This window comes from Larus michahellis, chromosome 12 (assembly GCF_964199755.1).
Source record: "Larus michahellis chromosome 12, bLarMic1.1, whole genome shotgun sequence".
Lineage (NCBI taxonomy): Eukaryota > Metazoa > Chordata > Aves > Charadriiformes > Laridae > Larus > Larus michahellis.
In genome coordinates this window covers 9,324,241-9,346,112 of record NC_133907.1, presented here as the reverse complement: position 1 = coordinate 9,346,112, position 21,872 = coordinate 9,324,241, and the positions used below count along the sequence as shown (strand labels likewise).

Sequence of the window (21,872 nt, the reverse complement as noted above, 5' to 3'; positions counted from 1 at the left end):
TGAGAGTGGATCTTGGGATTTGAGGTGAGCTGGAGGAAGTTTAAAGAGATCCAGGTACAGCAGGGAGGTGAGGGGGGAGAAGGGAAGGAGGGGACAAGCTGGGCACCCAACCTCAATTACCACCCTGGCTGACGTGTGATCTCGGTGACTACGGGATTACTCAGCACTGCCCTGGAAAGGAGGTGTGGGCCACACCGTCCCTGATATAATCTCTTTCACATGACAGTTGCACAGGCATTTTATTTTGTTAGGGAAGATCGGCCCAGGCAGAGTACAACTTTCTGCTGCAGAGCAGCAGAGAAGAGGTCAGAAATCTGAAGAGGGCAAATTTAGATCTCCAAAAATATCTTGAAAAATTGCCCAGAAAATTTACCAACCACTTTTAGCGTTTGGTTGTAGCCAACGGCCGTGGCAAGCTGGAGACCTGTCGGGGTAACGCCAAGAAAGACCAGCCATGCATTTTGGGCAGGAAACCTTCTGCTTGTGGGTCTCGGAGATGTTTTGGAGGTAGGAAGAACATGAGACCGATTTTCAAGGGTTCAGTTGCAAGGGCCAGTTAGGGCAGCTGCTGGATGTAACTGCCAGATGAGAATGCAGGATAAAGACGCAGAATGAGGGAGTAAACAGCCAGAAGAACAAGCCCTGGCTCACTGCAACTTGCCAGTATTTGCACCCAATACAGATGTTTGTATTTATGAAGGTATGGGCTCCAACTACAACCTCCAGCCCCAGCTCTCTGGCCAGGCCCAGCTCCAATTTAATCTCTGGTGCATTCACCAAAGATTAACTTGGTAGATAAAGATGGAACTAGAAATATTTGAAGCCTGAAAACCTGTTGGGGTACTTTTGTTATGGAAAGAAAAAATCCTTTTAAAACGTGAAAAGAAAAAGCAAACGAAAAAAAAAAAGACAGAAAAAGTCCGATGATCCACTGACTGATTCTTGAATTCTTCCTCTTTTCAAAGTTCTGAGGTTTGAACATTATGAACAGTTGACTGTTTGAATCGTATAATGCAATACCTGTTCCTCTGGCTTAACGTTACAATATTTCCCACACCGCAGGATTGCTTCACATTATTCTAAGAGGCAGTGTCATTTTCCCTGCAGTGCTAGGTCTTCTTTACTGAGGTGAAGGACACTCCTACTTCCTTTAATTATATGTTTTGTTTTAAATTAATGTCCTTTATTCTGGAGATGAATCACCAGCTTGTAGACAGGTAAATGTGGGAGTAAGAGAGTGAAAATATAAGTTTGATTCCCAAGGTGGGTGTCTTTAATTAAAACGGACATCAAGATTCAGTCTTCCTTCCCAAACTTAGCCCACAATTCCAAAAAACATTTGGATTCCATGTTTCTATGCACGTATCTCACTTTCCTTCTGAATCTGAATGTTACCCCTTTGGTTTCAGCACACAGATTTCCTATCACTTGTGTACCCTGACAGTTGCACCATATCATGTAAAGTAAATACACCAAGACAAACTTTAAGGCCACCATCCCTGCGTGAAGAGATGGGGAGGGGAGATCTGGGTTTGCTCGACTCCCTGGCTGCTTGCAGCAGCGAGAAGGAAGCCCGGAGCAGCACCGTGCCCTGCTCCAGCTCCGCTCGGCTCTCCACTCCCCGCTGCAAAGTCGCTCTGTGCACGTCTGTCCGGACAGTTCTGCCTGCCAGTGGGATTTCCTTAGTCAAGCACTGGACGGAGAATAACGGGATCTGTCTTCTATTTGCAGTTTTTCCCCTGCTTTGGCAAAAGGACTTGGAAAAAATCCCTCCTGCCTTGATTTCCCCAAGGCTAAAACGGGGCCCAGGCGGGATCTGCGCCCACCCCCGCAGGGCACCGCCAGCCCCGAGGCCAAGCCCCGCTCTCGGGTGCGAACGACGGAGCCCACGCTGGCTCGGAGGGTCCCGGCACACGCGTGTCCCGCGTCCTCTCCGGAGCCGAGCGGTGCCCGCCGCCATCCCTGCCGCCCCCGCCGCGGCCAGCCCCGATCCTCCCCGCACCTGCGGGGCCCCGCAGCCCGCTCCCCTCCCTCCTCCCCTCCCTCCCCAGCAAAGCCCGGGTTTTATTGCGGCCGGCTCGGCGGGGCACCGCACCGGCGCACCCGCCCCGGGTGCCTCCTCCGGGGCCGGGGCCAGCAGTTACCGAGCGTGCAGCGTGGCAGGCGGCCAGGCGGTGACGCGCCTGTTGCTATGGGATCCACCGCCCCTATAAATAACTGAGGAAAGGAACTTTCCTAAGTCAGAGACTTTAGGACACGGGACCCAGAACCAGATGGTCCGGAGGAGGAGAGGCGCCAGCTCCCGCCGCAGCAGCCGGAGCGGTGAAGCCCCGCCGCGCCGCAGGACCTGATCCAGCCCAGGTGGGCAGCGCAGCCCCGGGGGCCGTGCCCAGCGCCAGAGACTGAGGCAGGGTCTGGAGCCCCCCCGCCCCCCCAACCCCGACGGCGGCAGCTTGATCCTCTGCCGGGGGGGCCCCCCTGCGTCGTTTTCTCCTCCCCGCATCCCCCTTTGCTTTCATGCAACGCCTGGTGGCCTGGGACGCAGCATGCCTCCCCATCCAGCCGCCCGCCTTTAAATCCATGGAAGTGGCTAATTTCTATTACGAGGCGGACTGTCTGGCTGCTCTCAACAAGCTGCACCCGCGGGCGGCCGGGGGCCGCTCCATGACCGAGCTCACCGTAGGGGACCACGAGAGAGCCATCGACTTCAGCCCCTACCTGGACCCCTTAGCATCCCAGCAGCCGGCGCAGCCGCCTCCTCCCGCAGCAGCAGCAGGGGGCAACTTTGAGCCTCCCTGCAGCAGCGGCGGCGGCCAAGATTTCCTTTCCGATCTCTTCGCCGAGGACTATAAAGGCAGCGGCGGGAGCAAGAAGCCCGACTACACCTACATCAGCCTCGCCCGGCACAGCCACCCCTGCGCCAGCCAGAGCCACAAGCCGGGGGGGCTGCCGGGCTGCTTCCCGCCCCAGATCGTGGAAACCAAAGTGGAGCCGGTCTTCGAGACCCTGGACTCTTGCAAAGGGCCCCGTAAGGAAGAAGGGGGAGCCGGGCCGGGACCGGGGGGCATGTCCTCACCCTACGGCAGCACCGTGCGCTCCTACCTGGGTTACCAGTCGGTGCCGAGCGGCAGCAGCGGGAACCTGTCCACCTCGTCCTCCTCCAGCCCCCCCGGCACCCCCAACCCCTCCGAGTCCTCCAAGTCCGCCGCCGGCGGCGGGGGCTACTCCGCCCCCGCGGCGGGCAAGAACAAGCCCAAGAAGTGCGTGGACAAGCACAGCGACGAGTACAAGCTCCGCCGGGAGAGGAACAACATCGCGGTGCGCAAGAGCCGCGACAAAGCGAAAATGCGCAACCTGGAGACGCAGCACAAAGTCTTGGAACTGACGGCCGAGAACGAGCGGCTGCAGAAGAAGGTGGAGCAGCTCTCCCGGGAGCTGAGCACCCTCAGGAACTTGTTCAAACAGCTGCCCGAGCCCCTGCTCGCCTCCTCGCCTCGCTGCTGACCCCCGGCCGGGCGGCGGGGCTAGCGGAGCCCCCGGCTCCTTGCCCTGCTCTGCGCCCCCCCCCGCCCCGACCCCGGCCCGGGCCGAGGCGAAGGGAGAGCCCGGGGGGCCGCGGGGGGAGAGTTGGTTGGTCGGGTGCGTTTTGTTTTGAAAAAAAATTTTTTTTTCTTTATTTACGTGTTGGCGGAAGGTCCCGCCGCGGCGCGGGGACCTCAGCGGGGGCCGGGGGCTGTCGGTGGCCGGCGCGGTGGGGCTCCGGCCCCGGGCGGGCTCCGCAGGCTGCTGGGCGCTGGGGTTATTTAAAAGAGCGAGAGGAGAGCAAGGGCAAAGTGATGCAATCCTTTAAGCATGGCTGGGAATGCTGTGTACATGATGCAATCTCGTGTAACTGTCAGTCATGAATTGAGTAATCTGTTAAAGATGTTCCTACAGTTTTTTTTATTATAAAGAATAATCTATTTCTATAAGAAAATACATATGTATATTTTGGGATCTATGCATTCTTGCTACATTTGAAGCATTAATGAACAATTTTAATAAACTTTATGACTAGGTTAAAAAAAAAGTAGCTTGTTTTATTTTGAAGGCACGTTTAAAGTTAGATTAAATGCAGGGTTGAAGTTCTAGCTGAATCTGGCTCAATGCTGTGATCAGGGATCAGGATTTTTGTTGGCTTTCTCTGTGACTCAGAGAAAGGGAAAAAAACCCACCCAAATCGAAAAACAAAAACCCCAAAAGAAACCCAGCAAAGAGCAGAGCTGGAAGCTTCAGCCAGTTCTTGTTGCCTCATTTTATTTCCTCTAACCACTTGCTTTAGCCGCCGCTTGGGTGTTGTTTGGGGAGGAGGTGTTTGTGTTGGGTTTTTTTCCTGCAATTCTTGCTGTTCTGAGCGTGTACAGCGAGATGTGCTATCCAAACCATGACCAATCTTTGGCAAAGTAACACCAAGTCTGAAGCGGGAGGGAGGAAGAAAAAGTAAGGGAGGAAGCTTGAAACGAGGTTTTGGTTGTTTTGTCTGTTGTTGTTTTTTGGGTTTTTTTTTGTTTTTTCTTTACAGAGTTTCTATTCTCTAACTTATGATTCAGCATTTCTTATGTTTGTAGTTTACAGGAATAAATATGAGAAAGTAGCATTTCTGTTGGATGTCAGTAATTTCGGTCATTGCTCAGGAAGCTCTCATGAAACCCAGCCAGGTGAGAGGCGTATGAACAACTCACTCATCTTTTCTCTTGAGACTTCTTCTAAAAACTGTACATAGAGTTTCTCTGATGAGGGGTGTTTGTTTCTGTGTGCACGTGTGTTTGCTGGGGGCAAGCAACGGATAAGTGGAGGGGGGTGGCAGAGGAGGAAGTTTTTAGCAGGCCATAACTTTGTTTTAGGTAGAACTAAGGCTCTGCCTGCTGATGGAACAAACCAGCCTTGCCAGGGCCCCCAGGTTGTGTTACTGCCCCCGCTGTATGCTGCTGTGTCGAGGTCTATAAGAAGTTAACAGTCTCAAGCTGGTTACATGGAGGGAGTTGGGCAAATGATCGGGTCTTACTCAGCATTTTCCATTTTCCTGTTAGGTCAAATTTAAGCGTTAAGTTTTCAGATCCAGATTCCCAGTGCCCCAGAAAAGAAACTCCTTAATCGTCTGTGCTCTGTTGGACAGCTGAACGCGGAAGGGGGTTTCTGTATAAAGACAGTGAACTTGAATTTACTGCTATACATTCCAATACAAATAGCAGTGGATTGCAGAAGGACAAATCTTCAATTTGTTGCTTCTTTCTGGTGTTTCTTTAAGCAAAGCATGTTTTCTCCTGAAAGAACTGTTCTGCTTTTTTTGACACGTGCGATGATGGCCTCCTGCGGGTGAATCTCCCAGAGCTCTTACTGAAATGTGTGACACGTTCCCGGCTCCCCCAGTGCCTCCATGGCTCCTGCTCAGAGCTGTGCAGTGGTAAGCAGTGGAGTGTTAGTCCTGATGCAGATTTCCCTTGTTTGCTTTTTAATTTGTACGGTGCAGTTAAGTTGTTTTTCTGAGACCCTAAGAATAGATTTTCTAGGGTGAGCTAGCTCCTGCACCAGCATGACTCAAGTTCTTGCAGGCAAGATAGACGTTAGATCTTGTCTTGACTGTCCCTCGTGACGATGATTACTCCAGCCTCCTGTGGCTGTTTATTCTACTATTCTTCTAGTTACGAAACTTATCCACATCGTTAGATCCTATTTTCTTGTTGTGCTGTAGGCCATGTAGTGTTACCCAAACCTACAAGCAGTCAGAACCGAGTGCTGCTGAGGGTGGAATTGCTGGAGGACTGAAGATGTTCTCGGATACATTTATTTATTTCTTTCTAAATGACAAAGCTTCCAACAAAAGTTCAGTTTGTGGGGGCTGGAGGCACGGTAGATTGAAAGATAAGATGTACTAAAGGTATTTATATTTGTTTAAATAATAGTCTGGTTTTGGAGATAGAGCTCTACCAGGTATGAATGAGCTAATCCCTGTTCTTAAACTTTGCCTGCCACAGTTCAGAAAAGCCAGGGCAGTGTTGCTGCCATGTAAAGAATGATGTTTAAATTACTGCTGTATTCCAATGTATCTCTTAATTAGGATTACAGAATTCTCGTTCAGGAGGAAACCTGTGCAGCAATGAGTTTTTGTCAGAAAGATGCAGTTACAGACAGGAAAACTGACGACATAAATGCACCAATTTCACACTAGTCTCAGAAGGAATCCGTGAAAGAGTCGGAAAGAGAATTCCCGAATCCTTCATTCTTAACCTTGTATTACCCACATAACTTACATTTTAGTTTTGTAGCACTATTAAATGCATAGAGGTCACAAAATACCCTGCTTTATAAACAAGCATATGAAAAAGCCCCTGTAATTAAAACATTTCCTAGAAAAAAATAGTCTGGAAAAAAATAGTTGGAAATCAATCTGAGAAAACTCCCAAGCACTAAAGTAGACAAAAGACTCCAAATACCTTTTCTAATCACAGGGGGAGAACTGGAAAATCCCTGTCCAAACAGTGGCTCAGCTCCAAATATTGATATAGTTTCCCATTACAAACAAGATTCTGTTGACTGAAAGCAGAACTTGGTCCATCTCGGTTGTCTTCTGACAGGGTCTCTGCAGCTTCTTTTCCTAAAGCGACTCAGTACAGCCCGTGGTAAGACTTTGCAGTCTATATGCAGGCAAACCAGACAGGGAAATTAAGGCACAAATTCAAAACAGTAGTCTCTTTTGAATTTTATGGAAGTTTATAAACAGTATTTTGTTTGGGCTTTTTTTTTTTCCCTTCAAATTATTTATTACCTTGACTGATTCATACAGGTCTTTCTCATTACCACTAAAATAACAGTTTTTTCCTACGTAGAAATAAGTAAGATCTAATCCCTAGCACTGGCATCCCCTTTCCAAAGCCTCTAGCACTGTTTTATCATTTGCTATTTGAATTCAGTTGTGGTCAGTTCTGCAAAAGCAATTGTATGTATTATTTTAAAACAAAATATTTAAAAATAGAATTATAATTTTGTTAGCAGTTCTTCTATCTATTAATAGTAATTGTTACTCTCTGCTTGTCTGCCCAAAGTATGTATAGCCCCGTGCAGCTCTGACATTGTGGTGTTGCTTTCACACTTTTCCTGCTGCCTTCCCTTACTGACTCTTGGAAGATGCAGGAAAATTTATCCTTGTTTCTCTACTAATTGTTTCTCCCTATAAAATAAAATCACCCAAATTGCACACATGCGCCAAAGGGTTATTGGGAGGGAGACTTGATCACATTTGATAACAGTATGGTCTTTTCCTCATTGAAATTCTGCAATAGCTTTCAGATATCAAAATTACAACCTGAAAAAAGCTTTGCGCACAATGTTTATCTTTACAATTTCATTGCTAGAACAGCAGTCGTTGATGTGGATGTGTATAAAAATATGAAGTTACTCTCATACTAGCTAGTTTTCAAGCAATGTTTCATTTGCTGTGACCAGAATAAAAGTCAATGCAACTCAATATCTGCTTTAATAAAGAGAAAAAATTTATGAGGCCAAATTACACTTCTTCTTTTGTTATTTGTAGTGATAGAGCTTAAGATGCAATAAGCATTGCCTTGCATTTTCCTGTCATTCATACTGACAAAGTGAGTCTAAAGCACCCCCAAACTGGAACATCAGGGTGCTGCATGCAGTTTGCACTGGATACAGATGATTATACGATGGATGGGGGGTAATGATGAATTTGGTTCTAACTCTTTTTGCTGCCAATTGCTAATGCAACAAAGATTTTATTACCACTCTCCCAAGTGTTAGCCTTTTTTGAGTTTAAGTCCACACAAATGCGTAACAGTCAGAATTTTAGGGCAAACCTCATACACTAATGTGAAGTGTGAAGAAAAATTTAAACCTATGCATGTGTGTTGGAATACATTAATCAGGAAATCCAAACAAAACTAGGAATATAGTTAACTACTCCCAAGGAAACAATTCAGTTCAAATTCCGAATACTTTTTTTTTAATCAATCAATAAAGCCAAAATAAAACCGCGTGGCCAAACCTGTACATGAAATATGTGAGGGAATTAGTTTTCTGTTGAGAGATACTCACTGAACAGACAAGTGAAATCATTAAAAGAATGAAGTTCTGTTTAGCTATTTGGTAGGACCCAAAACATAGTCTGAGAGTTTAGTCTTTGCAACCTAAAGCTAAACCTTGGTAGAAACTCTACACTTGGATAATAGCCTGAGGTTTTCTGAGGTTCCCGATTCTTTCACGTGAACTGAGGCTGTTTTGTGCCAGGCTGGGCAGATGAGGAGCACAATCTATGGTCAGTATGTAAACACCTAAAAAGATTAGATACAGCCTTGGGTTGACATCAGGATCATGTGAAATTTATGGTGTGGTGTTAGCCTGATGCAAAACTACGTGAAATTTCAAGAGAGTTTCTCTTTGAGATGATCCTGGCAGCGGCCGCCTGGGGCACCACCCCTGGGGTTTGACGCCAGCACACCCGGCCTCGGAGCCCTACTCAGGCAGAGCTCTCACGTTCCGCACAGCCCTGATTCTCATTTGCTCACTTCGATCTATTGGAGACTCTATTGGAAACCAAAATGCCTTTCGTGATCATTTCCCCACCTGCTAAATTGTTCCAATGTTTTGTTTGAATAAAAGGCTTTCCTCCCCTCCTAGAAATGTTGGTGGTTAGATTTGAAAAACACTAGGGCTGGAATTCAAAACAAGGATAAACGGGTTAATAGCTGCTGAAGCTAATTGATTTGCATTTACGGTAGGGACGCATTTAGTTCCAAACCTTCCCAGTAGTTGTCACAATTTCATAGAGCAGCACCAACTTTAATCCTCATTTGTTTTAAAATTTTCACGAATTGATGTAGTCACTATTAAAATTATTTGTATAACAAATAATAATTGATTCCATTAATATTTTCTAGCTAATTAACAGCTAAGGAAGACTTTGATCTATATCCAGTTTTCTCCTTGCCCTGTCCTATCTTCTCTTGCCTCTGGGATTCCTGTACCACATGTTACATAGCTGTCAAAGCACTTTCTCAGAATTCAGGGTATTTAAATCAGAGGTTTTAGTTAGGTCTCATAATTTTGTACAATTTGCAGAGTAAATCCTCTAAGAACTCACACTATAGAAGCGCTGGCTCGGTCAGCAGACCTGGTTTTGATGGGCTTGAACGCAGGCACCTCTGTACATCATGCCAGTCAACGTGAGAAACTGAATTTTTGATAGGGGCTACAAGATGCTATGGTCCCTATCCCCACACAAACAAAGCGCAAGAGCTTGTTTGTTTTCTATAAATACCTTGGGTTTGCTAGTATATTGCAACAGCAGTTCATTAAGCCTGTGGTAAGTAGCTCATTGATGTTGTCTAGAAATTACAGTAATAGGAATCAGCGTCTCCTTCACACAAAGCAAAAATCCCTCTAACACCTCATCTGCTGCATTCCCCTCCTCCGTTAGCTCACCTGCGATCTGGGTCCACAACAGTTTTGCGACATATTTTCTACAAGCGAGCGGAGGAGCTTTGTTTTTAGAAATGAATGTCATGGTGACATGATGGGAAAATATTTCTGTGCAACATGATGAAACAATTACTTGGCTGAAGTAATTCAGGAAGGGAATCACAAGAACAAGAGAAAGTGCCTGGAGCCGGTTGGAGAAGCAGAAGGAGAGCAGCGGTGGTTCTCGCGCAGAAACATTGTTCTGCTCATTTCCCCAGCCTCTGCCATCTAGACAATAACTCAGGGGTGGATGTTTCTGACAGTGATTTGCCACACTCCTCTGAGCCTAGGTGTCTTATTTGAAACAGTGAAATAGAGACTCTGTCTGTATTGTTTTTTGAAATACAAAAGGGCAGAAAATGAACCTAGAATATAATTTATTACGACACTTCAGCATACCCAATATTTAAATGTACAAGGAGCAGAATAAAATCTGTGGGGTTACTTGACACAATGAGGTGAGTAGAATTACAAAAAAAAAAAGGAGTAATTATCAAGGAGTTTGGTTGCTTAAAGGAATGCAAGCTGGACCAAAGCCACTCACGCTTAACTTCAGCACACAAGCCAGATTTTGTGCCAGCTCAGTGAAGAAAGATAACTTCCGAGCAGCACTGCTTACTTGCTGCTGAGTTATTGATGACCACTCACGGTGGCAGCAAATATTTCTGTGCTTAAAGTTAAGAATAGTGCTGATTGTGGGCTTGAGTCCCCAAATCTGAAGGAGTAGAAGAGAAGGCAGAAGGCCTTTATGTTTGACTTCAGCTATTGGGTGTGCAGTATCCTTAACCACTTTCAAAGCAAATTACATAGCTGCAGAGTTAATGAGTGCAGAACGCTGACAGAAATTAAGATGCAAGGGATAAATACCGAGCTTTGAAACAAAAGAGACAGTTTCTGGTCCTTGCTCTTTCACCAGCTTATCATGTATCTTTAGATTATCAGTTAGCCCCTACATGTAATAGAAGCTATATGCACTTATATGTGCATCTCTAGTTATGAGTGCAATTGCCATAGTTGCAGGTATATTTGCCTATTATATTTAGATCCTGATCTTACCTATGTGCTTCATTTTATACACGTAGCTGTAGTGATTTCAGTGGAACTATTATTACTCGCATGAGTAATGACAAATGCATAGATCTGTATTTACATGGATGCATTTACATGCATCTGTATATACATGGATCTGAGATCACAGTGTCTCTGGGAAAATTTTTGAGCCTTGCTCAGTTTTACAGCACATGCTCTAGTAAATTTTGAGCACTTTCATTTCGTGTGTTTTCAAATTCGAAAGTTCTAGCCATGCACATGGGCTGATTTGTCTGTCTCTTCCTGTACAAAAGGAGATGACAGTGGCTTCAGCGTTTTTGCGTTTCCCAGGAAAAAAAAACCCACAACACATCTGACAAGTGGGATACTGCCTATGCTCCCACAGCTGTTGTTGGGTCCAATGCAACAAAGTACCTGAGTGTATGTTCTACCTGAGCAGAATCAAAACAATGCTGAACACAAGCTTTAAAGTTTCAGATGTGCCAAATTCTCTGCTGAAACACATCCTTCCAGAGCCTCAGCTGCAGCTGTCTGGCCTCTGGATTACTGCTGTGAAGCAGCTGTGGCACGGGCATAAGTCCTGGGAAAGAAAACGTGATAGAAAATCTGGATGTCCAGAAAGACGGTGAATGAGATGCACTCAAACAGGCCAAAAGGAGTCCTGATTTCCTCCTACTGTACTGAAGGAGCCCATCCAGTTTGTACGCTGGCCAGGTTCTGGAAAGCCACTGTTTCAGAGCATGGTGTTAGAACCTGGCTGCTGATCAAAGGATTCTTAAGCAATAACCTGCTCCACATCAGCAAGAGCTGCTGCCAAGAACCATGGACTTCTACACGCTGGAAGACAACTGATAAAGCAGATGCTGAGAAAAGCAATGATGCCTGCATTGGGCAATCTGAGTACTACTAATGGCTACTGGAAAATGTTATTTTTATTTTAGTTGTACAATTGCATAAGCTAAAGGCTAAGGCTCACAGAGACGTGGCATTCGTACAGGGATTGCCTTTTTTTTTCCCTCAAAACATTTTACTTAGATGAACAGATGCTCTCACTTTACAGGGGAAAACCACTACTCCTTGGTAGTTCTTCCTCTGTCAATAACAAATATTGGCCAATTGCACCTTTCTCCAGAATTAGCTCCTGTGGATTTCAGCTTGTGGAGGACGGGGCACTCAGAATAGGTGGGAACGATGCACTCACACCTCTTTTACTACAGTCCTGTGCCTGGTTGTAGGGGATACAGTTCTCGAGCAAGGTTGAGGGATTGGAAAGGGTTTGGCAGCGGATCTCCATGTGGTGAAGAGGCCTGAAAAGAAGGAAGTGATACCAAACAGTACATGTTTCTGGGAAGGGTATTGCAAGCTGTGACAGTGATGGGAACTGTTTCCAACAGACAGGCTAGGGGCAATGAACTATTTTCCCACTGACCTCATGGTAACATGAAGTGAAAATTCCACTGTAGTGTTTTCTGCCAAGTCCTTAAAGGCAAAACCTTAGCAAATGCCTCCTGCTTTTTCATTAATTCACTAGCAGGTGCTCTTCAGCACGAGGCCTGCAAGAGCTTTATTACCAGCGGTACACTAACTATTAAACAGCCATAAGCTTAACCTGGTATTTACTACAGGACTGTGCCTTTTTATTGCGCAGAGGGAGGGAACTCCCTTCTCAGCCCTCCAGGTGGTCCCTTCAGGGCAGGGTTGAGGCACATTGGTGAGAAGGGGTGGGGTTGGGTAGGAGAGGCTTTCATTGCTGCCCTACCTGTTCTGGGCATAAATTGAAATGATCAGTCTCTAAATCCTGCCAATTAGGCATGCTTTACTGGCATTAGAGTCAGTTTACTATGATAGGTAAAGCTAAAATGTTTCTCTCTTAAAAAACAAGAGACAAAATCCTGCTTTAACACGTTTAACTCCCAGAACAGCGGTAGCGGGGGGCAGCAGCGCACTCTGAAGGGTACCAGCCCTGGCCGAGATGGGCAGGAGCAGGGCAGCATTCTGCAACACGGAACGGCTCAGGGACAAACACCTGAACACGTTTGCGTACCCTCTTCCAGCAGCGACTGTCTGTCCGTGGAGTAGGGCTGGGGGATGCAGTCTGCAGTCCCCTGCAGCACCCTCTGCTCTGCAATTAACTCCACTTTAACACTCAGGGCAGCATTAGATGGGGAGAATAAAATAGTGGTAATCTTTTCCTAGGCTCCACCTGCCAACAAAGCTCCACCTACTTGGGAGCGCAAAATTAGATGCTTTTTACAAGACTATGAAACTGCTAATCAAGGCAGTACCTGTGTTCTCAAGTTAGTACCTTCCTAATCTTCTGATCAACAGATTCCTATAATGACGAAGGCAATATGGACCTCTCGGGTCTATTACTTCTTGGTTCCTGCAGACTGAGGCAGACCTTGTTGTATTTTTCGCACACTGCTCCCACTCTGAGGGTTATCTTGGTTACTATAAAGGCCAGAAATGATAGGGTTGGTTTTCTTCCTCAAAGACAAGTTATCTTTGCAGCATGTGCTTCTGTCTGTGAAAATATGGGTATGCTGTGCTGCCATGCTGCCATGAAGCATGAGGCCTCAGCCTTATCTGTATTCAAAGAAGAGGGTGAGAACCATCTCCCAACAGCTCCATATTCCTTTCTTATGACCCATTCTCACCACTTAAACATTTAGTCTCTGCTGGTCCAGAATAAGCATTTCTGATATCAGCATTTCAGACCTTTGCAACCCTCACCTCCTTCAAAACAGGCTTGATTCTGAGAAGAGTTGGTCACTGGCACTTGGGTATGTGGAAGGTCTTTTAGGAAGCGGACAAATGGGAAAATTAATTATACTTGTCAAAAACATTTCATACTGCATAAAGCTCGCCTGTGAGGAATGCTGCCTTTTACTGTCCTGTGTCCTGGGAACTCTGACCGACTCAGCCTCCTGCATCCTCAGCACGTCAAGACCCACCCTTGGGTACAAAGCTAGGACAGAAAAGCCCATTTATTATAAGTTGCTTTACAAATGCAGTACCAGATTCTTCCCTCCACTACCTACCACCTTGTCTTGAGGGGAAAAGGGAGGTGAATGTGACCTCCAAATAAACACCTCTCTCAGCTAATTTGTGCTCTCTCCAGCCTCCCCCCATGGATTAAACATTAGCTAGGGATCTCAGGAGGGCTTTGGCCACACTACAGAGCCGAGTACGCTGGTAAGACATGGCAGGGTGCAGGAGGGCCCTGCACTGGTCCGGTGCTAAACATTAAGCCCAGGTGGTCCCTTTTCAGCATCTGCTGCAGAGACTCTGCCCTGCATTAATTAGGCAGGAGTGAGGACCTAGTGATTCTGGAGTAAGGAAAGCTAAATCCTGTGTCCAGCATAGCTGCAAACTTGTTTTGGGATCTTGGGCAAGTTACTTCACCTTTCTTTGCTTCAGTTCTTTTATCTGCAGAAGGATACTTCCCAGATTTGGGAGAACAGAGAAGGGTATGTCAGGTATTATTTGTCTAAAGAACTGTGAAATATGACTCAAGAGACCTTGACAGTTTATATGAAAAGATAAATATATGAATGAATTCAGCAGGGAAAGTTTTCTGGTGAAAATGACTGGAAGCACAACTGTCCCTCACTCCAAACACTTCCTAGGCAGTAACATGACCACACACAGTTTGGCTCATTATATATGTAAAATAGGCAGATGCTATTAGAAAGTAATTTTTTTTACCCAGTGAGTAGAGAAGCCTACCCCTCATGATGAAATCCTCTGCGGGGGCCATATTTTTATCATGCCTCATACTTCTCAAGGTAATTGAAGTCACCCTCAAAGTTGGATACTATCTTCTCCTTTCTCCCCTGGAATCTGAGCTCTGTGTTCCCAGAAGTTCACTGAGTCCTCAGCATTTTCCTTTCAAATTCCCTTCCCTTTGGCAGTATGTAATTCCTGATGTTGGTGGGTATCGTCGCAATTTTATAAGTGTGTAATAACACACTGCTCAGGGACAACATGCCATGATAATAAACTGTCCACGTAATTAGTCCTGACTCGTCAATCAACATGGAAAAGGACTGAATGGAGTTCATAAAGGCACCTTTAAGAGGCTGATGGAAATGTTTAATGAAAAAATAAATTAGCAGTGTTTTGTATTGTTAAGTATTTTGCAGAGCAGAAAATTAATTAGCACGGGAGAGAACACACTCTTCTGGAATGCCCATGTGTGGCCCATTACATCCCATTTTACCCTCTGAGTCATCCTGTCGCAGGCACTGATTCTGTGTGAACAGGAGCAGCCCCAGTGGGATCAGGTTTAGTGACTTACTTGTGTGAGTAAGCAGCCATAGAGGGAAATTTCCCCTTCAGCAATGGCCTGGGTACCATTGGCAAAAGCTGCTGAAATAGCTTTTATAGGAAAAAAAATTTACATGTTTGTATATTACTACTTTTTTACTTTTCACTTTAGGAATTTTATTATTTTAGATGAAATGCTAAAAACGTGTCTCCAGTAAGCTATATAAACTAGAATTCTGTATGTATCCCAGACTGATGCTCTGAGACATCTGGCACTTACGCTTAGGGCCTTCCTGCGTGGGAGAAATTGCCCCCATGAAGAGAACGCACATTTCCAAGATCGAAGTGAAACAGAAATAACAAAATAGTTCCTGGTGCACTTAAGCCCTGAAACTGCACAAGCAAGTTACCACGGCCAAATCCAGCTCTGTCCAAGTCTAGGTGAAAGGTCGTCCACGAATTAGGAAGCAAACTATTGAGTTACCAGGATTGCAGCAACAGAATAAACTCTCACCACCTGATTGACTAAGACAGTGGGATGTCACCCCTAGCTATTGGCAACTGGCCTCTCATCATTAACCCTCATTATGGTGGTCATCTCCAAACCAAACAAATACACAGTTCAGTTACTAATACAAAAGACATCAATTAGATTTATATAAGAGCATTGCAAAATATTAAACAATAAAAGCTGCTACCAACAAACAGCAGGAAGATTCACCGCCCTGCAACGTTTGCTTCTCAAACACACAAGGCCTGGCTATTTTTGTGAAATTACTCCTTGACTGGTGACAACACTTGCTCTGTGCGTTTAGTGTGGGGGAGAGGGGTACTGCTGGCATACTCTGTCTGTCTAAATCTGACAGCAAGGCTAAGGTTTGCACTTAACTGCATGAATCACCAATTACTGAAATTTAAAAGCTTGCATATGCAAATCACTAATTAAGTGTATTAGCATAGTCAGTTACCCAAACTGTAATCTTAATCGTATCTCCAAGTTAGGCATGCAATCACACACCCATTTTGCAGATTTGCATTTGTGAGCATGGTTTCCCGAGAGCTAGGTCCAGAAACTAGTCTAATAACCAATTTTTCCTCATGTAGTTCCAGGAAGGAAAAAGAAGACTGAAATTATGCTGAGTGGCTTCTTCTTCTGAAAAGTAATGGGGAATTGTACAAAATCCGGAACTGATGTGGACAGCTGAATGACAACTGGCAGTGCTCTCATTTAATCTAATGCCCATCTTTGTGACTCCTTTGACCCAAACAATGTGGATTTCCCTCTATTAGGAAATATTCAGGCGCAGGAAAAGACTATGTGCCAGATTTTGACTTTATTTACATTGAATTACCTGAGATTAGAATCTGAAACTTGAAACTTTCTTTATACAGTTACAAATAGCTATATTATGCAGTTTTAAGGGGTTAAGAAAAGGAGGAAATCATAACCACAGAAGTCATAAAGGCAACTTATCCCAAGCCAAATAGTTTTGTTTCTAACGCAGGGCTTTAATTATAACATGTCATATAATGATGACATAGTGCTATAATAGGCAAATATAATGCATTAATCTGATATTATATTTTGGCTTTAACAATAGGTGCAGCGAACCAGCCTTAGTGGATAACTCATTCAGAACCTATCTGCACACTCCACCTAGATACTTATCTGCCTCTTTAATTAAGTGGAGGGAAACTTCTTGAGGCCATACCCATAAAGCCAGTCTCTGATGATAGCAGAGTTACTGGAAGCCTTTGGTAATCGCTTACACCCACGTATTGTGGTTAGCTTCCAACTTTGGCTCTTTCCTTCTCGCTTTGGAACCACCTATTTTTTCCCGAGTGTAAATCCCCTAGTGTTTTTGTACCAAAAGGGGTACAAAAGACCTCCGGGGGTTTGAGCAACATGTCAGCATACTGTCATTGGCCTCCTCGGGACCGAACCAGGTTCCTAATTGCAGCAGTGAAAAAAAGAGCTTTGGTAAATTTTTCACTTACCAGTATACTTCTTGAAACAGTAGCAACAGACTGTGTCAGTGAACACAGTATGGCCAGTGCCACCTTTCCATAATGCAAGTTTCCCAGGCTGCCCTCAGCTCGTGCTTATGGCAATCAGAGACACTACAGCAACAGACTTCAGTGGGAGCTGGATTGGGCCTCATGGGATAAAATCATCTTCCCTGATTCCGTAGGTCCTGTGTAACTTTGGGTACTTTGAAAAACACCCTTTTTTTACTTCTTCAAACACAAAGAGTTTGTAGGATTTGCACATTAAGCTAAAAATAAAATTCTGACTAATATTTGGCTTGGAGAAGGTGGTTCCCTGAGTTGCAGTGCTTACTCTCTACTAGAAATTTGTGAGAGAAAGGTCCTGCTCTGAGGCAGTAATACACAGAAATCATGAAGACCAAGCACGTAAACAGCATCTGGAGAAAGCACAGGCACAGATGACGCTCTGAAGTGACAATAGTGTGCAAGTACTCTAGTCCCTGTAGCAGAATAAAGGCAGCTGACAGGAGGCTGCTATACTTCTGTAGCAGCTAAGCAAGCCACACAGGCTGCGCACAACCAAAACGGCTCCAACAGCTTACCGCCACCTTTTCCTTTTTCTCTCCTTCTGCAGCTCGCTTCCATACTCTCCTCCGATCTTTTCCAGTATGAAAGGCTCTGCTAATGACCTTTGAACAGACCATGTTGAGAATGTCACTGCAGAGCTTCTTAATCTTATGGTGGCGCCTAGATAATACGGTGATGGGTACTGAAATGCTGAAAAACAGACAGACAGATAGCTAGATAAGATTAGATATATAAGTAATTTAGTCAGTCATCATACAGAGCAGCTGACATAAGTTCATTTGTAAAGCCAACTGCTAAAATTGCTTTAGAAGTCCTTGCATTTTAATTCTGTTGAAAGACAGACCTTTGATCTGAATTGTTTTGGTGGCATGTACATTATTTGAATGGAACCTCACCTGACCAGGTAATACCAGACCGGTCATTCCTGGCATACTATTGTCATAGGAGAACAGTGTACATGCAAATCCATACCTACCGATAGCTCAAGGGCAGACAGATAACTGAGCATCATGGAACAGATACAGACCGAAAGCATGAGCACCACTTTATGCTGATATGCAGAATGAATCATGGGTAATAAAAGGCTCAAACAACCACATATATGACTAAATATAACACCAAAACACTTTTGAATTAAGCATGATCAGAAAATAAAAGGAGAAAAATTAATAGATAAGTGTTATTGCTTCTCTTTTTCATTAATATTTATTAATTTACACTGGGGGGAGATGGAGGAGGAAGAGAAATTAAACAGACCTGTCAGATTTGCTATTGTTTGTAGACCGTTTTATATTCCAGCTCTCAGATACTAGCAAAATACTGGGATGTTTGTACTGCACTCATTGCAGGGAAAATTATTTACATTCACATATGTTTTTTTAATTTGGCATTAAAAAAAATTTCAAAGACACTTCCTAGGGCAGTTTATTTTTGAAGTGGGTTATTTGTTTTCACTCTAAATCTGAGGCCACAGTAGTATTCCCAACTATGGAAGGGGTAAGAGAGTTAATATAAAAGTGTAGGAGTTCGTTAGTCCATGTGTTTCTCTGAGTGGCATTCACCCCAGCGCAGATGCTTTGCACCACTAAGTCTCACTAACGCGAAAACTGCTAAGCGCATGGATGAACCACAGATAAATGGTTGCATGTCTTAATTAGTGATGGCTGAAGCTCTCAGAAGATTCTGTGGTTGAATTAGAATAAGCATTCAGAAAGTTCAAATGTTAATCCAGGCCTCTTTAGTTTATAATGATGGAAGTCACTCTCTAGAGCTGGCTTACTCATTCCATTTTTAATATATCCTGACCGAAGTTGGGTTTGAACTGCTGCACAAACAGCAGCTGTCATGAAAAGTAGCTTCCACCTTCATACCCACTCAAAATCAGTAATTGCAGGTGTACAGAAAAATCAACCAACTGAACAGCAGTCTCCAGACAGCACTTGCCACAGTCTTGTGTCCTTCTGTGACACTTTACTTTTGCATATACTCAGCTCTAAGGTTTGAAGTCTTGAATTAATCTTACTGAACTGTTAGAATCCCCGTTTCCTTAAGGTTTGGGAAACTCAACCTCTTTTTGAAGGTACCCGCCTCTTGCCAGTGACTGCAGCGAAGGAGCTATGCTCCTGATTTGAGCATCTCATTTATTTGCCTGTACTTTGGAAGGACCAAGGTCCAGCTGTCTTGTGAAATGCCTGATGTTACAGTATCTCCCTGGCCAGTAACCTGTCCCCCATAGCTAGTCCACTATGGACTAGCTTTCCTGCACACTGGTGTATTATAATGGACTGTAACATATGAGACTTGATTCTCTAAACAGAAGTGTTCACATACAATACACCCAGAGCCTGATTCCCCACTCTCTTATGACTGTGCAGTCAAACCCATGGACTCACAGCAAGTCCACGGGGTGTGTAAAATGCTGTCTAGCACATCTGGAAGTGCCAGACTCTCAGTCTGCATAACTTAAATGCAATGGAGGATGAGGCCAGTTGTTAGAACAATTGTATGTACATGCCTAATGTTTGCATGACCAAGTATAAGGCTCGTTATGCATGTATTTGACACCTGCAAAGAGTTGTCCAACTTGTGCATAAATCATGTGAACGCCATGAAGTTCAAGAAGGCCAAGTGCAAGGTTCCACACATGGGTAAGGGCAATCCCAAGCACAAATACAGGCTGGGTGGAGAATGGCTTGAGAGCAGCCCTGAGGAGACGGACTTGGGGGTGTTGGTTGATAAGAAGCTCAACATGAGCCAGCAATGTGCGCTCACAGCCCAGAAAGCTAACTGCATCCTGGGCTGCATCAAAAGCAGTGTGGCCAGCTGGGGAAGGGAGGTGATTCTGCCTCTCTACTCTGCTCTGGTGAGACTCCAGCTGGAGTACTGCTTCCAGCTCTGGGGCCCCCAGCATAAGAAGGACATGGACCTGTTGGAACGAGTCCAGAGGAGGCTGCAAAGACGATCAGAGGGCTGGAGCACCTCTGTTGTGAGGACAGGCTGAGAGAGCTGGGGTGGTTCAGCCTGGAGAAAAGAAGGCTCCGGGGAGACCTTATAGCAGCCTTCCAGTACCTAAAGGGGGTCTACAGGAAAGACGGGAGGGACTCTCTATAAGGGAATAAAGTGACAGGACGAGGGGTAATGGTTTTAAACTGAAAGAGGGTAGATTTATATCAGATAGTAGGAAGAAATTCTTTACTCTGAGGGTGGTGAGACACTGTCCCAGGTTGCCCAGAGAAGCTGTGGCTGCCCCATCCCTGGAAGTGTTCAAGGCCAGGTTGGACGGGGCTTTGAGCAACCTGGTCTGGTGGGAGGTGTCCCTGCCCAGGACAGGGGGGTTGGAACGAGATGATCTTTAAGGTCCCTTCCAACCTAAACCATTCTATGATTCTATGATAAATGGAGTAGGTTCGTATTTCCCTTGTGCACCGCCTGCCAAATATGTGCAAATGAAGCACAAAAGTATGCTACCAGCTGAGACAACCATTTAAAAATAGGTATCTAAAAGTATTACATAGCGAAGTGCTAAGGAATATAGTTTTAATTTTCAAAATTGCCAAGCAGCAAGTAGCTCTTGGTTTTTTTCTGAGAATCAGACCACTCACACATTTCCGTTTAGGTTTTGGAACATGATTTTTATATATCTATTGTTTGAGAAACATTGGCCAAATTGCCAGCTGTCGGATGGAGTCTTTATCAGGAAATCTGTAATTGAATATTTCAGGCCAAGATGCATGGGAAACAAAACTGGGCAGAAACTTACACTGGAAGCAGTAAAAAGGATTAAAGAACCTAGTTCAGGAAAAGGGACAGAAATGTACGTTTGTGAACTTGAAATGTGTACTTTTGATTTTGCAGTGATAACAGCAGTTCTTCTTACAGCATTGTGCACTTTCAAAGCTTTGAATGAATAACTGTAGCTAATGAATAATAATACCTTCAAATAAAATCTTAATTGCAAAACAAAGGAATAATAAAGAAAAGTTAATACTTTTGTTATTTTATTCAAAGCTTAGAAAAGTTTATGCTGGAGTTTTGGGTGAAGGTTTGGTTGCTGCCTTTTCCCCTTTTATCTGAACCAGCTCACTCAGACCTAATCTTCATCATCTAAACCACATGATTAACACACAAAATAACTTTGGAGCAAGCCAGGTCCAAGCAGGAAGCTGCAAGTACTATCATGTCTTCACGATATTAGCCAGAAAAATAACTGTGGTTTCTTCAGTTTTGTGTGTTTTTTAAGTCTCTACATTTATGTTTTCCTTGAAAGGGGGTTGCGTTTTTGTTTCCTCTTTGTGTTGGGAAGTTTCAGATTTACAATCTCACTCCCGAAGGAAATGCTAATTCTCCTAGACAATCCCCACGAGACTGGAGCAGGCCTGGACCCTTACACAAAATGGCTGAGGATGTCTCTCCCTCTGCTTGTGTTTGTCAATCAAAACCAAACTGTCCAGCTAGATATAGATAGCACATCTTCTACCTGGTCAAGTTTAAAGGAAAGTAGCTATGACTGTATTGAGTGAGGGGACTGGTCCTGCTGCTGTGTATTAGGCTTGTTCAGCCACCTGAATTGGCTGTCCTGAGAAAATAAGACGCTCCTTTACTTCTTTCAGTATCCCAGTGGGGTTTAGGTGGGAACTATGTACTAAGCTGCTCAGATCACAGCAGTTCTGGGCATGTCTAGACATAAAGTTGCTGGTACTGGAAGAAATGTTATCCCCAGCAGGGAGGAACCTACTAAGTTGTAGGTGCTGAAGTCGTCTTTTGCATCTGGCCCTAACTTGGAAGAGAGGAAAGCCAAATGCTCAAAGGCAGCTTCCATTTTATGGCTCTAAATTATGCAAAAAAATTATAGACTCAATAATTTTGCACCTGCATTTGTACCGGAGGTGAGGGAGAGCCTCGACCAGGCAGGGAGAGGCTCCGATTCTCTGCCCTTTCTCTGCTCTGTGAATTTAGAAGGG

At 44.7% G+C, this 21,872-nt stretch overlaps 1 protein-coding gene and 1 long non-coding RNA gene across 5 annotated transcripts in view; one reads left to right on the top strand and one right to left on the bottom strand.

Moving 5' to 3' along the window:
* Window positions 1–21,872, bottom strand: part of LOC141750512 (uncharacterized) — a 172,066-nt gene that overhangs the window by 2,799 nt on the left and 147,395 nt on the right. For all 4 annotated transcript variants that reach the window (XR_012589684.1, XR_012589685.1, XR_012589687.1 and 1 more), the window contains 2 exons: window positions 17,427–17,601; window positions 6,474–6,674 (listed from right to left, as the gene is read on the bottom strand). This is a non-coding gene — a long non-coding RNA (uncharacterized LOC141750512). The remainder of the gene's footprint in view (window positions 1–6,473; window positions 6,675–17,426; window positions 17,602–21,872) is intronic.
* On the top strand, window positions 2,229–4,636 carry CEBPB (CCAAT enhancer binding protein beta). Its single transcript, XM_074605752.1, has one exon. It carries the CDS (start codon window positions 2,518–2,520, stop codon window positions 3,502–3,504), a length of 987 nt encoding a protein of 328 aa, XP_074461853.1. The 5' UTR covers window positions 2,229–2,517; the 3' UTR covers window positions 3,505–4,636.

Coding starts and splice junctions, on each gene's coding strand:
- CEBPB (XM_074605752.1), top strand. CDS start 2,518: ATGCAACGCCTGGTGGCCTGGGACGCAGCATGCCTCCCCATCCAGCCG.